This window comes from Rattus rattus, chromosome 9 (assembly GCF_011064425.1).
Source record: "Rattus rattus isolate New Zealand chromosome 9, Rrattus_CSIRO_v1, whole genome shotgun sequence".
NCBI lineage: Eukaryota > Metazoa > Chordata > Mammalia > Rodentia > Muridae > Rattus > Rattus rattus.
In genome coordinates this window covers 54,383,130-54,400,552 of record NC_046162.1, presented here as the reverse complement: position 1 = coordinate 54,400,552, position 17,423 = coordinate 54,383,130, and the positions used below count along the sequence as shown (strand labels likewise).

Sequence of the window (17,423 nt, the reverse complement as noted above, 5' to 3'; positions counted from 1 at the left end):
CAATAAGCTATGGGGAGCACACCAGTAAGCAATGTTCCTCAATGGCCTCTGCTTCATTTGCTGCCTCCAATATCCTGCCTGGAGTTCCTTCCTTGACTTTCTTCAGTGGATTCTGCCACGGGCTATGTAAGCCCAGGAAACTCTTACCTTCCCAAGTTGTTCTTGGTCATGGTCTTTATCACAGAACTAGAAAGCTAACTAAGACATCCATCCAACTATGCCATACCTCCCTGCTCACAACCCTTCATTACACAAACATCTCCCCAGTTACCCCCCCTACCTTCAAATCATCTTGTTTGTATAACATAGTATTTTTGATTATAAAACTAGTCTGTAAAGTCAACCTTCTCTTACAACCCCGGGACTTTTGACTACCTGGACTCACATTTCCTACCTACCTTTGCACAGTGAAAGCCTTCTTCATTTTGGTAGGAACAGCACCTCCCAGCAGGAGGACGTGTGAGGTAGTAAAGAACATGGAATGTGGAAAGACACAGTTAACTTCAAACACCAGCGTTTCCAAAGAATGCTGACCTAGCGAGCTAATTTATGAAAATAAGCAAACTAAACGTGGTATGGTCAAGGAGGTTTGAGGGAGATACATGTTATGTTATCTTACTGAAAGCACCCAGAGCCTTTTAGCATATTGGAGGCTCTGAGAAACCCTCTAGTTGGGAAGACAGTATTCCCCAAATTTCCTCAACAGTCTCCTTTGGTGTCCCCTGGAGCAGTGGTTTGAGGACATCAGTTTAGGAACACTCTTTCATCCTTAAGGTCCAACACAAGTCATCTTTGAGTGATAAATAATCTAAGTGCATAGCACAGTCAGATGAAGTTATAAGGGCACTGATCCTCATCACCCATACAGCTCTTGATGGCCACCAACATCCCCCTCTGGAATCATCTAGAATCCTATAGGAAAGTACTTATTTCCCCATTGCCTGACCTGGTCTTTATAGACTCCATCTACTCCTTTCCAAGTCAATGCCTTGGCATAAATCTAATTTTTTTCTCTCACTTTTACAGTCAGTGTCTGAACTATCTCATGGAAAACCGTGGTTGCTAGAAAAAGAGAAATCCACAACCCCTACGCAGTCTTCATCTGTCAAGTAGACACGGAGCACGGGAAAGAGCTGTGGATACCTGCCATTCCAAGCCACTATTAGTGATGTGTGATGATTAGAAGATAATGGCTCAGAGCCTTTGAAGGCAGAAATGATGAAGCAATGACAACTGGCCAATGTGAAGAGTCCTTATTTGACAACAAAACAACCTGAATCCCTTTTATGAGGTAAGGAATGTGTCTTAGGTAATAAACACTTAAGTAATTAGACGGATTTTTATGGAAGCAGCCATAAGCTGAAACATGGGGAAAATATCCTGGCCATAGGTTGACGCCCAGGGAGGCAGGTATATAAGAACCAGGGCAGACGACAGAGCATTCAGACATCAACTGACTTCTCCTCTCAACACTACCACAACCCCACTCCCAAAGCCATGGCTTGCTGTGTTGCCCGATGCTGCAGTGTCCCCACCGGCCCTGCCACCACCATCTGTTCCTCTGACAAGTCCTGCCGCTGTGGAGTCTGCCTGCCCAGCACCTGCCCACATGAGATCAGCCTCCTGCAGCCCACTTGCTGTGACCCCTGCCCCCCACCCTGCTGCCAACCTGAAGTGTACGTGCCAACCTGCTGGCTGCTCAACTCTTGCCACCCAACTCCCGGCCTGAGTGGCATCAACCTTACCACCTATGTGCAACCTGGCTGTGAGAATCCCTGTGAGCCCTGCTGTTAAGCAGTCAAGTCTTCTTCCCAGGCTCAGCACCCTCCCCATCACCTGCCCTGCAGCAACTGCTTCTGCCTGCATCAAATCTGCTTAATCAACCCCAAGGCCTAGGACCAGCGGGGTCCATGGACATGCTTCAATTCTTAATGCTTCGTTCCTCTGGGAACAGATGGATACCTTCTCTCTTTTAGGCTCTATTCCTGCTTCTTTGAGAGATAACCATTTGGACTACTCATTAATAAACTTTATTCTGGCTTAGCAACCATGGCCTCGTAGCTGTTTGTATCTGTGTTTCCTCTTAAGAAAAGCAGAATGTCTGTCTCCGGTAGACAGCAAGTTCTTACCCATCCCAGCACAGTGAGAAGTCTCACATGTGAACAGTTCCCTCCTCCCTTTGGAGTGGGAGAACCATAAATGTGTAAAAGCTTTAGCATTTAGAATGAGCTTGCCTGGAAAAGCTTAAAGGTGTAAATAAGTAGAAATTACGTAGCATGAAACATAGAGGAATTGGAGACCAAAGGCAAATAAGTCAATAATACTGTAGATCACGACACCGGACATGAAACTGCTTTCATTTTTAGGTATCTTTTTTTATCATCATGTCTTATGATTTGAGCTCCCTGGGCTGTAATTTACATCAGCCAAACACTCACTGCTCTGGTGTTTATTGCAAAAAGAGAGAAGGAAGAATTCCCACCTTTGAAGGGTCCTAGAGAAGAGGTTTGGATGGATGCTGTCTTGGTGAATAATTGGTTTTATGGAAATAGCAGCATATTGTTCCTTGCTCCCTCCAGTGAGGTCTCTGAGTTTACAGAATAACCCCAACTATTCTTAGAAGTAAGAAGATTGGTTCAAGAGGCATATGCATACTGTCATGTCACTGAAATATCCATAATATATTAGACCAAAATGAAGTGTTCTTTAAACAACAGAAATAGCCATGACTTTCCGATGGCACAGACATTCCTCTTGGGGAAAAAAGAAATCTCTGTGTTGATTATTATATTATTTCCTTACCCAGAGTGCTGCAATCTAGTTACATGGTTAAATATTTTCTTACGGGGTTGGGGATTTAGCTCAGTGGTAGAGCGCTTGCCTAGGAAGCGCAAGGCCCTGGGTTCAGTCCCCAGCTCCGAAAAAAGAACCAAAAAAAAATTTTCTTACCTGGGGTCTTTCCCTCCCCCTCACCTCCCCCTCCCCTCCCCCTCTCCCTCCTCTTTCCCCTTCCCTCCCTCTCTCCTTTTCTCCCTTCCTCCCTTTCCCCCTTCTTCCCCCCTTCTCTCCTGATACCTGTAGTCTGGTATCACAACAGTCTAGCTGTCCTTGTTATGATCCCATCCTCTGCTTATCTCTTAGAACTGCTATAAGAACTGAATGACCGAAAGGACAGAGACCGTTTTAATATGTTCATATATATTTATAGCAGTGAGCTGTCCCAGGAGAGCCTTTCAATGTGACTTCTATCAGGTAGTCCCAGCTTTCTCTCCAAAAAGACATTCTTCCACTTGGAAAAACATGCATTTTTCCCAGATGACTTTCCTAAATATTTTTTTAATTCCTTCACTTTTTGATCATCAATGTGTTAAGTATTGGTGTACACACAGTATCAGCATATTTATAGTAACCATCAATCCCATTTGTCCTTATAAGGGATAAATATTGTCTTCATTTTTTGATATTGAAAATAGCTCTAAATGTGTTACTATAGCCACCACATGGTTTATTATGCAAAGGCCCCTTGGGTCAGTGAAAAAAGTCCACTGCTTCAGGCTGGTTCTGTGGCCCTGAACAAGTTTCATAAGATTCCTGGGTCTGTAACCTTAAGTTAATAAAATGGGTTGTTTAACCAAATCACATTTAAAGTGTCTTCTGGTTTAAATACACTGCATTGTAGATTTTTCCAGAAACACTTCAGATAACAAATACTTTGTAATGGCTAATCATGATTGCTAGTAGACAACTTTCTGAGCATGTCATAAGTGAACTTCTAGATTGGGATAGCAGAGTTGGAAAGTCCTGTCCTAAACACAGTCAGAGTTATTATTATCCCATGGGCTGGGGCCCTAGACTCAATGAAAGACAGAGGTCAACTGGAACCTCCTCTCTCTCTCTCTCTCTCTCTCTCTCTCTCTCTCTCTCTCTCTCTCTCTCTCTCTCTCTCTCTCTCTCTCTCTCTGTGTGTGTGTGTGTGTGTGTGTGTGTGTGTGTGTGTGTGTGTGTATGTGCGTGTTGCCTGACAGATACCCCATATTTCTGACACCACGCTGGATGGATGATATTCTCAAAACTGTGAGCTAAAGTAAACCTTCCCTTCCTGATGCTGCTTTTGTTGGGTGTTTGTTTTACCCCAGCAAGGGGAAAAGCAATACATTGTCTATACCCCTGGCCGTCCCCACTCCAGCTGTCTGCCTGTACTGCTCTCAACTGTAGTGACTAAGGTTTGCTGATTGTCCCAGATACCCCAGCAGGTAGGTATCGTCCACGCCAGACATCATTTGTCTTTAAAAAAATCTCCGAGGGATAACAGTCATTTCCTTCCTCCAGTTTATAGATTGGAGAAACAGAAGCCGAGAAAGTCTAAGCAACTTCCAAAGGTTGCAAAATTCACTAGTGACAAAGACATATGTAAATCCAAAAACTTCTAGAACCCCAAATTCCTTCTTTTTCTACCATGATAAACCTGCCTACCTCCCTTCCCAGATAAGAACAAAATGTTCTTGTTGATGGCTGCTTATTCAGCAGAACACACCTCAACAACCCTTGAAATTGTAGGCTTGGCTATATAATATCAAAGTTGTTCCAGCTTTCTTCATGGGTAAGCATAGGATAAGACAAACAAGAGTATGTAGAAAAGAGAAGGAAAAATGTTTTCAAAGTAAGAGCAAAATGTGTTTTTTCGGTCCGACTTAAGGACTGATTAGCTTCATCTGTACTGGTTTGCTGTCTAAGTCATTCAGCTTGAGGTAAATGCAGACTATTTGGCAAATGTGATAGCAATTGTCTTAGTGAGTTTCAAGCAAAAGAAAATGCCCTTAAGTTAAGAAATTATATAGTGTTGACAACAGAAGAGTTATACGTCTTCATCAGATTGTCCCTGGCATCCAAGTTTTTCTTCCATTGTCTCTGATTCAAGACTAACATAGATTCCATTCTGCCATAGTGCCCCATCTGACCTTGATTTACATATTCAGTGCTCCTCCCCCAGGCAAAGTGTGCCTTTACCCTACCACCCTTCTTGTCCTTTTAACTATTATTTCCAAAGAATTGCTCAAAATACTGTGATGCCTCAAGATTTCTGTTTTTACTGAAACATGACACAGCTCTCTGGGGAGACAGACGGTACCCTGTAATGACTCAGCTCTTCAGAGAGACAGGCAGGACCGTCCACAGCCAGTGCAATCATTCTCACAGAATCTGTTGTACACTCAACTGACTGAACCATCTTCCCAGGTCCAGTCATATGGTTAACTGTCTAATAACTAATTTTTCTTTAGATCTATAGAACCCGAGACATCCAGTGACCTCCAGATCACAGCAGCAAATATATGTGTTAATAAAGCAGATAACTCAAAAATTATAAATACCCTGGTGCTTGTCAATTGGATATACTTCCCCATAACTCCTTACAAAAGCCTTGCTCTTGAAACCCCTAGAACAGTGGTTCTCAACCTGTGGATCTCAACCTCTTTGATTGACTCTTTTACAGGAGTGGCCTAAGGCCATCAGAAAGCACAGATATTTAAATTATGATTCATAATAGTAGCAAAATTACAGTTATAAAGTCGCAGTGAGATGATTGTATGTTTGGAGGTCGCCACAAGACGAGGAACTATATTAAAGTCATTTGTTCCATAGAAGCACTGCTCTAGGACAATGCCTTTCTAGGGCAAAATTTCCTGTCTTCCAACTTACAAGCTTGTGACTTACATAAAGCTCTCCCCTCCCCATCACTGCCTAGGGCTTAGTGGTTTTGTCAAGGACCCCAGGATCGGAACTTCCATGGTTATAAGCATACTGCCATTCAGCACCCAGAAGGGAAAGTTCTGTTCTGATGCCCCGCCCCCTAATCTCTGTCTAACTAACAGCAGTGTCACCCCTATTCCGGACTGAGAGCTGGTGGTTGTTTCTTGTATAAATCCCAACTTCCCCTCTTTGGATGTTTCAGTTCTCTGATAGCCACTTAACAAACAAACATTCTACATTAAAATTCTCCCTTTTGAAGAACCTCGAATGAGGCTGAACCTTCACTTGCTTCCTGAGTCAAGGTGACACATGATCACAGCACAATAGCTGCCACTGACCATTACTTAATACCTCCCTTCCTTTGCTATTTATCCTCTTGTTTCAGTCTCTACAATCCACCCCATCACCTCAGGACTCAGCCAGGACTGGAGATACCAAAATGGATAAAATGTCCCTGTTTTGAAAGGGATTGTAACCAAGGAGAAAGAAATTGTGAACCAAACCATGAAGCAAAGCACTATGGGTAGATATGGCATTCAACAGAGGCACAAGAATAGGGGTGACTGATTTAGTGTAGGGCAAGGGCTGAGAGTCGTGGCAGTGCAGAGTTGATGGGGAAGCCATTGCTTTTCTTTTGTGAAATGCACTTCTTTCTAAACACATCTGTTAAAAGACCTTAACACAGCTTCTCCACAAAAGCTTCTTCAGTCCTGCCACCCTCCTCCATATTGTTTTCACCTCTGGGACTTCTCATAGCAGCCTTGGGAGCATCTTCCATGCCTTGAATCATTTTTTTCTTGCCACGCACAATGCTGGAGGCTTTTATCATAGTACCAAGAATATAATGAGTAGTTAACTATTTTTTCTAGACTTGCAGTTGAAAAGCTGAAGTCCTTATAAATTAAATAACCTCATGTAGTCCTGACAACTCGTAAGTTATAATGCAATGGACTCTAAAACTTCCTCATAGCTTACTCTGAAACTCCATAGCTTTAACACGTTTTTGATTGTTTTTAGAATCATATGCTAAAATATTGCTAGTGGCTTCCATCAGATCATGTTCCCTACAAGTACAGGGCCATCTCTATCTTCTATTTCCCTGCCTCCTTCCCACCCTTTAGGACATGGTAGACATAATGTTATTGTGTCCTGTGTAAAGATTATCCTTGTATTATTCAAATGCTAATTTCTCTGCTCCCATATCGGGTCACAGTCCAGACATGGCATGTAATGCTTGCCCTAAGACTCTCCTGGCTGAACGCTGTATAAACATTGCTCTCCATTTATTCTCTGATGTGTTAATAAAAGCTAACCAGCCAATGGCTGAGTGGAAGAGAGAATAGGGCTAGAATTCCAATCCCAGCCAGGGGATGGGGAGAGAGAAAGAGACAGAGAATTTGGCAAAAGTAAAGAGTTAAAGAGACTTCATGGGCACATACCTTGGGCAGAGAGAGAAGACCAATACTAAAATGCAGGTATCTCAGGGATTTTGCCTGGGAGGTAACCAGATTAGCTTAGAGGAGCATAATAGATTAATGACTGCTAGGCTACTGTGCTGTAAAGATTATCAAATAAATCTTATAGTCTCTGTCTCATTTATTTGGGAGCTAGCCACAGTAGAGAAAAGCTTATCGTTTTTAAAAATGCTTTTACAGGACATACTAGAGATTCAGTAAGCACATTAATTCCAGTGAACGGATTTGCCAACCAATAGCCTTTAGTGTGCTCACACACTAACTTCAACCACGTGCACTCTAGTAGAATTACAGTGGAAGGAATTTGCAAAAAGGTGTGGATTTGACTGACTGATCAATAACAGCACTAAACATGGCTTCGACCAGTGGAAGAGACAGAGTAGGTTAGTTTTTGTGAAAAGCAAAAAAGTTTTTTATCTGCTGGCTTGCAAAGAAATGCAGGTGCACATTTCTCAGACCACATATCATCCCAAAAACCTGTATTTTAATCCATTTCAATTTGTAGTTAAAATAACCTGTACCTTGTAAAAACCAAAGGCTTATTTATGTTCATATTTGCTTGCATATCTAGATGATGTTCATGGTAATATATAGGAAATCATCTAGCAAGCTCTGCTGTCTCCTAGCACAATCATGTTGTATGTCTTCAATATTCATTTATTCCCTCTGATCCATACAAACACACCACCACGTGTCTGGTAGAAAGAAGAAAAAAAGAAAGAAGAAAAAGCTGCTGCTGCAGGAAACAAGTTTGAGTGAAGCAACAGAGCCAAATAAAACTACACGAGTGCTTGTCCCATGCTTGATAAAGAAGGCACTGCGCTATTTGTGTGGATTTGTGCAAACATCAACAAGGAAGCATGCCGAAGGCGGAGGCCATGTTCCCTGAAATAGGTGGGTATAAAAAGCCCTCCACAGGCACCTTTTGGAAGAACACCTTCCTCAGCAACAACACCTGGTTCACTGTCACCATGACTGGCTGCAATTCCTATCTGCAAGGATGCTGTAGCGTCCCCATTGGCCCAGCTACCACCCTCCGCTCCTCTGATGTATACTGTCCATGTGGAGTCTGCCTGCCCAGCACCTGTCCACACAAGATCAACCTCCTTCAGTCCAGCTTCTGTGACACTTGCCCCCCACCTTGCTGTGTGCCTGACTCCTATGTGTCATCGTGTTGGCTGCTCAACAAGGGCTACCCTGCCCCAAACCTGAAAGGAATCTCTGTTTCCACCTGTGTTGAACCTTGTGAGTGTGACCTCTCTTGCTGCTAAAGGAAAGCATGTAAAGAGCTTCCCTACCTTGCCCTATGGATCTGCAAAGGTTGCTATTGAGGGTTGCTTAGCTTTAGTGAGGCACTTTGGAATATGCTTTGACCCTGAGACTTCATTTTTACAGAAGTATTCTTTCTGTGTTTTGAACAATGATTGCAAATAAATGGAAAAATTGTTCTCCTAGATCTCCATATTTTAAAGGTAAATAAACACCACTACTCCCCAAACCTTGTGTTGTCTCAGTGTCTAATGCTGTAATTACACAAGGACTCTTGACACATGCATCATGAAGCTATAAATGTGTACAGCAGAATTATACTTTCTGATGACACCAACATAAATCTCAATAGCTGAAAGGAAGTCACACTAGGATACGCAGATACATGCAGATGACTGCCTGACTCATAAAACACATTTATACAAAGCTTAGAGTTGTTTTTAAATTCCAAGATCAGCACCTACCTTTAACTTTTGTTTTCCCTGAATATTTAAACAAACTCAAATGTGTCCTTGAAGGCACAGCCAAACTGGCCATTAGACATGCACACACTCACATTCCAAGCATGTCTCAGATGCCTCTGATGCCCAGGTATCTTCTCAAGTGCTTGAAGGAGATAAGCAAGACTAAGGACATGTTTCCAAACTCAGAAGGGCCCCATGCAGGCATGAGAAAGAAGTATAAGAGAAGCTGTAATACATGGCAGGTCAACTTGAGAGACAGCTTGGAAAACTATGGAAACATCTAGAAGAATTGATTTATAAAGGAGGTATGTGAGCTATAGCCTGGAAAATTAGTAGGTTTGAAAAGCAGAGAATGAGAACAGGACATTTGCAGCTAAAGCAGGAACCCGAGTGAGATGATAGATGGTACACCTTTCTTCACAGAAGAAACACGGTATCCAAAGCATTAGACAGGCCACCTGCCCTTCCTACAGGTCAAGCATGGCGCTTCACGGTGGCATCACGTTCTAATGCTTTCTCAGTTATCCTTCTTTAGACATGCCATGTTCGGTGAAACAACACCTCACCGAGGAATCTGTACTCAGTGCTTAATCAAAAATGATTTGCCATCCAAATTAAAAAAAAATCTGTGATTTCAGTTCCACTGGCAGAGGGGTTTGTGCTGAGGAGATATGTGACGATGTCGGAACCATTGCACATTAGGCATTGTTGGGTCTCAACTTCAGCCTACAGGGAGATAAATCAAGGCCAGCTGAGGTGACAGATGTGGTAGAAGGCCTCTCAAAGGAATGTATCATCCAGTCAAAGCTCCAAGGGAGTAAAACAAACACATATGCAGATGAAAGTCTCTAACGTGTTTTTTAATGAAGTCCCTCGTTCTACCTTGAATTGCCATCTAAGACCTGGTGTTAACTCTGTGAATCATGTGGTTTCCCATTCTGCCCTGTTTTAAAGTGCATGTGTCACTCACGTGAAAATGAATGATGACTAAGTTAGTCTTCTTTTCATGACATCTGATCAAGGAGAGCCATGGGATTTTTTTACTCTTTTCAATGTTTTTTTATTCTTTGGCCTATCTTTAAGAATAGAGAAGCTGTGGAAAAATAACATAACACCCCCTTTGAAAGGCCTCTAGACAAACAACAAAACAAAACAACAGTGCATACTACAGATTTATTAAAAAAGAAAAAACTAACCCTGCAACATTCTGCCTCATTGCTTGCTCAGAGAGCCTGAATTCCATCATCAGTGAAGAAAGGAAATGTTTGAAGTGTGCATTGCCAGATGAAATATTAATAAATAAGTGGCCATGTTCTTGATGGTTTCATTGAATGGAAAAGTATCCAATTAATCATTTGAGCTAATTTCTCTGAAATGTTTTAATACATGAAACATCATATAGTGCACGCTACTGAAAACTAAGAAGAACTGAGAAATTTTAAACCCTAAAAGTGTCCATGAGTTGTCACTTGGGCAAATTACACATAACTCATACCAGTTTGAGCATGCCTAGAATTCCGTAAAGGTAAACTATGATGGTCTTATGACAAAATGGTTGGTCCATGAGTCAAAACTCCAAATTGAATTAATAAGGGCAGGAACTTTTAATAGACAAAAAAAAATGCCAAACTGATTAGATAATCTCAATGGGAAAGGGTGTCACAAACAAAAACAGGGCAGGAGGGAAGCTTTCTGATTGGACTCACACCCACTGGGGAGGGTATAAAACAGTCCAGACTGAGAGGAGACATTTGAACCTCAGAAACTTCATCTTTACAAGAGACTAAAGCCAACCAGACTCCAGAACCATGGCTTGCTGTGTCCCCCGCTGCTGCAGTGTCCCCACAGGCCCTGCCACCACCATCTGCTCCTCTGACAAGTCCTGTCGCTGTGGAGTCTGCCTGCCCAGCACCTGCCCACACACCATTTGGCAGCTAGAGCCCACCTGCTGTGACAACTGTCCCCCACCCTGCCACATCCCTCAGCCCTGTGTGCCCACCTGCTTCCTGCTCAACTCCTGCCACCCAACCCCAGACCTGCTGACCGTCAACCTCACCACCTATGTGCAGCCAGGCTGTGAGGAGCCCTGCACCCCAAGGTGCTGCTGACCTGTGGCTCCCTTACTCTTCACATCGTAATGAAAACCCCAGGATCTGCCCAATCACTGTCAGCTTCTCTCAGTAGTTATCACAATGTTAAAGTAGGCAGATGACCTAGGCTATGGAAACCCTACCTTTGTTTTTAAGGGAAAGAAATCAAGACTTTGCTTATGCAACCTGGATGAATGGTCATTTGATTGAATTCAGCAGGTGAACGTCTATTATAAAAGTGCTATTGAAATCTTTAAGATTTTAAAGTATGGGGGTTTGGGTCATATTGCTTCTGAGGTCTTATTTTCTGTATTGAGTATTTTCAGAAGCAAAATAATCTCCTGATGGGTTTTCTAATAAATTGTATTTCCTTGGCCGTCAGTGTTCTTTATTTATGTTAGTGTTTGGGATATATTACTTGTGTTTAATAGATTATTTATTATTGTTATTATTATTATTATCATCATCGTTATTATTATCATAGAATGTTCCAAATGAAGGCACCACCTTCCTAACTTGTTGTCTGTCTTTGCTGTCCATCATCTCTCCTTTCTCTCAAACTCAATGAACCCTCAAAACAACACTATATAATGATATGGGCAAAATTGTTAGTTTATTAGATGTTCTCAAAGTTATAAAGTTTGTTACTAAGGCAAGCAGAATTTAATCCCTAGCATGTCTGACTCAAAAGGCCAACTCTTTCCCACATCATAAAGCCTTGAATACAAAGAGAGGAAGAAACTAATCAGCAGCTTTGACACAGATTCAAAGCATGCCTGAAAAAATGTAAAAAAAAAAAAAAAAAAGAAAAAAAAAGTAAAATTCCTCAACAAAATCATGACATCCAATTTTGACTAAAAGGGGGTAAATTGGCTCTAATCAAACCTGACAGATATCCAGCTCTAATAGCTGGGTTGCTTCAATCTTATTTTCAACTCTAGCGTCTGGACACTAACACATGCTTTGTTTGCCACCTGTTATCAGAGAGGTGATAGACGAGTTGTCAATAGGATGCAAGCTGCTTTGGGATGACAGATTGAAAGCTTCCACCAAAGCTGGGCACAGTGTGCCTGAACCTCCAAAGATCAGGAGGCTGAGACAGGAGGATAGAGAGGTCAAGGCCAGGCTGGGCAACACAGGGAAAGTCAGAGAGAGAGAGAGAGAGAGAGAGAGAGAGAGAGAGAGAGAGAGAGAGAGAGAGAGAGAGAGAGAGAGAGAGAGAGAGAGAGGAGAGAGAGAGAGAGAGAGAGAGAGAGGAGAGAGAGAGAAGGGAAAGAGAGAGAGGAAGAAGGGGAGGATGAGGAGGAGAAGGAGGGGGAGAAGAAGAAGGAGGAGAAGGAGGAAGAGGAGGAGGAGGAGGAGAAGAAGGAGAAGAAGAAGAGAAGAAGAGAAGAAGAAGAAGAAGAAGAAGAAGAAGAAGAAGAATGAATGAATGAATGAATGAATGAATATTAGTTAAACCCATTAGCTAATTTAATAAACAAACATAAACTTATAGAGAAAACTCTCTTCTGGTGCTACAAAGCCTATGTGCACGTATATTACACATGTATTGTATATGTAAACTTATACTATATAATACATATACACATAAAGACAACAACACATATAGAAAGACAGATGTCAAATCTGAAAAAGCCCTGAGACAAAGCCAAAAGAATGTTTGTGTAAGAAAAAAATTCCTTTATTTTTATAAATAAAATTTTACAGAAATGGTAGATCGCTGCCACTGGGTCCTACATTTAGCCTTTAGCGAGTGAGTCAGCAGATGATCTAAGGACTGTGTCACCTTTCTAGCTCTCACTAGCTTCACTGGTAAGTGTAGTAGCTTCCACGTCTCGTGGGCCTCTGAGGAGAAAATGCATTCATAAAGTACTGCATCTCTGCTCAAAAAGAATGATGGTCATCATAGATTTATCATTTAATAACTGGCTTGGTCTATTAATATACCTTTAAATCTCATTTATGACTAGAGAAACGTGAAGTCCTACATACACAATAACAAGTCTTTTAGTGTAGATACGAAATAACAGCGTCTTTCAGCCATGAAAATCTGATGGCCTGCGCACCATTTTTTTCCTGTCTCCAGAAAATGTCAGAGTAACATCCCGCCCTTTGTTATTTGCTGTAAGAACGTAATTTTTCCTTCCCCCATTATGATTCATAATTTCAGCAATGTATAATACATGTGTCACAAGCCTTTCCAACAGACTGTAAATTCCACAAGGACACAGATAAAGTTTATTTTGCTCGCTGAGCCCGGCATTACGCTTCAAGAAATGACTAACTGTGTCATTAATTATTTAATGAATGAGATAGAGCTGAGGAGATAGTTTGGTTGGTAAAGTATTTGCCTTGCAAATGCAAGGACTTGAGTCTGATTGCTAGGACTCAACTGGGTGTTGTGGCCCATGCTTGTAATCACAGTGCTGAAGAGGTAGAGACGGGATCCCCGGAGCTCACTAACCAGAGAGGTGTCCTCCTTGAGCGATTCCAGACCAGTCAGAGATGCTGTCTCAAAACAAAAAGGTAGAAGCTTGAAAAGGTGGCTCAGAAGTTAAGTGCACCTGCTGGTCTGGCAGAGGATCTGGGTTCAGTTCCCAGCAGCCACGTGACAGCTCACTCACATGACCAGCTGTACTCCAAGTTCCAGATGTCTGATGTCTTCTTCTAGACTCTGTGTGCACCAGACACGCGCACGGCGCACATGCATGCCAATGGGCAAATCACTCGTGCACATAAAAAAAGTTAAAATAATAAACTTTTTTAAAAAGAGAGAAAGAAAGGAAGAGAGAGAGAGAGAGGAGAGGAGAGGAGGAGAGGAGAGGAGAGGAGAGGAGAGGAGAGGAGAGGAGAGGAGAGGAAGGGTAAATGATATGTAAGGAAAAACAGTGGGATTTGTCCTCTGGCTTCCACATGCATGTGCACACATAAACCCAAATACAGGCAAACACACACACACACACACACACACACACACACACGAAATATTCATTTTCCTTAAGCAATCCAGTTGGAACTTAGCAGCTATTCATTCCGTGATAAATCTCCAAAGGTTCTAGAGTATTACAGACTGTCAACACTCTCTTTCAAAGAAAACCGTGGGAATCATTTTTTTTTAATTTTTTAACCTAGTGTACCTGCCAACCATTGGCTCTGCTCTCAGATGTTAACACTGATGTTGCTTCCTTACGTAACTAGCCAGAACTCTGAGATCAGTGCCCGCTTTCCCATCTGAGGTGTCCCTCTTACTTGGGTTCCTCTTCGCCTTCCTCTCTGTGACTGTTCCTTTCATCTTTGTGTTGCCTTGCGTGATCTGCGCCTTATTTCAATAATCATGGTGCCCATCTTTGCATATCACGGACTTGAAGCTCTTTTCATCTCACATGAAGCTCACGATGGTCTTTTTAAGTAAGAGAATGTACGTGGTAGTGCCCTCCCTTTGCAGAGAAGAACAGCAAGACTCCCAACAGTGAACTGCCTACACTAACAAGGGAGGTAACCAGTCCTCCTCGGACCAACAGTGCAGAGTTCCGCTGGCTCCAAGCATGGTCCTCTTGGTTCTATATGCCTGTTTCCCAAATATACAAACACACCTATCATCACAGACTGATGGACAGGTAGCCTTAGAGTGGGAAGGGAGAGGAGTATGAGAACCGTGGCTTAAAGGCTGCACGAGTCTAGGCAAGCATAAGCGCTCTAAGCTACAAGCACGATACTGCCCAGGAATACACCTAGTTCTTACTCTTAAGCATTGAAATGTATCTGAAGTCTAAATCACTCTTGTGATTGGCTTTACCTGGATTCTAAATTTCTAGTCTCAATTTATTCTACATAAAGATAAAGAGTGCAGCTGTCCTGTTCCCCATTGAACAGCCAAGGAAGTGAAAACACGGTAACAGAATCAGGGCTAATTCATGATAGGAGTCAAATGCCCAGGACCGGTGCAATGGGAGCGTGGGTCAGTCTAACTTGCTATGGGAAACGCAAAAATGAAATGGCATTGTTCGTCTTGCAAACTGGAAAGGACTTTGAAAATGTTTACCAGCCAAACACAACCAGAAAAGTACTGGAGGGCAGTAGTATAATTAATATTAAAGGCTTTGAAATTATTAGACATTTACTTTTGTCCCTATAACTCTATCTGGTAAATATTTCTACGTCAGAATAATCAGAAACAAGGACACAAAGATTCAAATAGAGAATCTCTATTGCCACAGTTATTAAAGAAAACGGTTGAGATTAATAAAAAGCAAATAATTAATAAAATGAAACCTTAAAGTAACCCAGAAGTTCAATTACTGATAAATACTAGGAAACATTAAAAATCAGGAATGCAAGATAATGGAATATATGAGCTTATGCAAGAAGATACATTATGGAGAGTGCGAAGACCGCAGCTGCGGAGGAGAGTGCGAAGATCGCAGCTGCGGGCGAGCCGAAGCCCAAAAAGCTCGAGGTGGACGCTTCACAAGCGCTGAGTGAAAATGTGCTGTTTGGAATGGGAAATCCTCTTCTTGACGTCTCTGCCGTAATAGACAAAGATTTCCTTGGTAAGTATTCTCTGAAACCAAACGACCAGATCTTGGCTGAAGACAAGCACAAGGAATTGTTCGATGAACTTGTAAAAAAAAAAAAAAAAATAGAAAAAAAATCCAAGTTGAATATCATGCTGGTGGTTCTATGCGGAATTCAACAAAAGTGGCTCAGTGGAAGGTCCAGGAGCCACACAGATCAGCAACATTCTTTGGATGCATTGGGATAGATATGTTTCCTGAGTTCCTGAAGCTGCTGACGCATGTGCGGATGCTCATTCCTGTGAGCAGAACGAGCAGCCAACAGGAACGTGTGCCGTGCGCATCACTGATGACAACAGGTCCCTTGTTGCTAACCTTGCTGCCGCCAATTGTTAATCAGAAAGAAGAGCACCTTGACCTGGAGAGGAACTGGACGTTGGCAGAAAAAGCCAGAGTTTACTACATAGCTGGCCTCTTCCTTACAGTCTCCCCAGAGTCAGTATTGAAAGTCGCTCGCGCTGCGCCGAGAACAACAGGACCTTCACTTTGAACCTGTCTGCGCTGTTCATTAGCCAGTTCTTCGAGGAAGCCTTCATGCAAGTCCTGCCTTATGTTGACATCTTCTTTGGAAATGAGACAGAAGCTGCGACTTTTGCTAGAGAGCAAGGCTTTGAGACTAAAGACATTAAAGAAATAGTTCAAAAGGCGCAGGCTCTTCGAAAGGCAAGCTCAAAGAGGCAAAGAGGACCGTGATCGTCACCCAAGGGAGAGGTGACACTGTAGTGGCTACAGGAAACGATGTCACTGCTTTCCCTGTCTTGGATCAAAACCAGGAAGAGATCATTGACACCAATGGAGCCGGAGACAGATCTGTTGGAGGGATTCTGTCTCAAGTGGTCTCCGACAAGCCTCTGACTGATTGTGTCCATGCCGGCCACTGTACAGCAAGAGCCATAATTAGGCGAACTGGTTGTACTTTTCCGGAGAAGCCAGACTTCCACTGACGGAAGAAAGAAAACTTAGGCTGTGGAGTGGAGATTTCAGTGACCACATCCTGAGCGTTCCTGCCATATGAAAGAATAAAATTATCTTCTGTCTTTGCCAACCATGATTCTCATTATTAACGTAGAGGGCTCAGTGCTACTCCTAGAACCTTTAGTCTCTCGAAATCTGGGGGCGGAAATATATTTATTTCCACGGCTTGTGAGTGCCTCTCAAATGTCACGGGAATACACATTTCAGTAGAAACTTTAATTTCATTTTCAATTGTTTGTAAATTCATCAGTATTTAGTGAATTGATCATTTTTTGTATTTCTGCTTCTAATGCAATTTAATATAATAGACTTTTTAAAGAAATTAATGTTAACATCATTCCTGAGCTTTTTATATAAATGTATTTAATTTGGAAGTGTGTGTGTGTACACACGTCATACACACACACACACACACACACACACACACACACACACACACACACGAATGATAATTGTCAAATAAGGTACAGAAATGTTTAATCACACCAAATTACTCCTCATAAGCAATTCCGTGTGCTTCAGACACCTGATGGACTTGGGACAACTGACTAATCCCCAACTTTGGGTTACGCTCAGATTGTAACCTTCTGCTTACTGATGGTACTCTGCAATCTGATACAAATAAAAACTTGCCATATAGAGTTTTTTTTCTGTCTTGCTTTTGCTCAATAAAATAAGGAAGAGTCTTATTTAGTACGGGGGGGGAGATACATTATATAATCTACATAAAATGATTCCAGAAACGTAAAAATGTATGGTTGCATAGTCAAGAATAATTCTATCCTACTTATAAGTATGAATTTTTATGCCTTTTTACATTTTCAA

General features: G+C 42.1%; 2 protein-coding genes and 1 pseudogene across 2 annotated transcripts; all 3 read left to right on the top strand.

Moving 5' to 3' along the window:
- Positions 1 to 1,497: 1,497 nt before the first annotated feature.
- LOC116910525 (keratin-associated protein 3-1) lies at positions 1,498 to 1,794 on the top strand. Its single transcript, XM_032914429.1, has one exon. It carries the CDS (start codon positions 1,498 to 1,500, stop codon positions 1,792 to 1,794), a length of 297 nt encoding a protein of 98 aa, XP_032770320.1.
- An 8,970-nt stretch (positions 1,795 to 10,764) lies between these two features.
- On the top strand, positions 10,765 to 11,064 carry LOC116910529 (keratin-associated protein 3-2-like). Its single transcript, XM_032914432.1, has one exon. The coding sequence runs from the start codon at positions 10,765 to 10,767 to the stop codon at positions 11,062 to 11,064; it is 300 nt and encodes a 99-aa protein (XP_032770323.1).
- Positions 11,065 to 15,532: 4,468 nt separating this feature from the next.
- LOC116910017 lies at positions 15,533 to 16,567 on the top strand (annotated as a pseudogene).
- Positions 16,568 to 17,423: the final 856 nt, after the last annotated feature.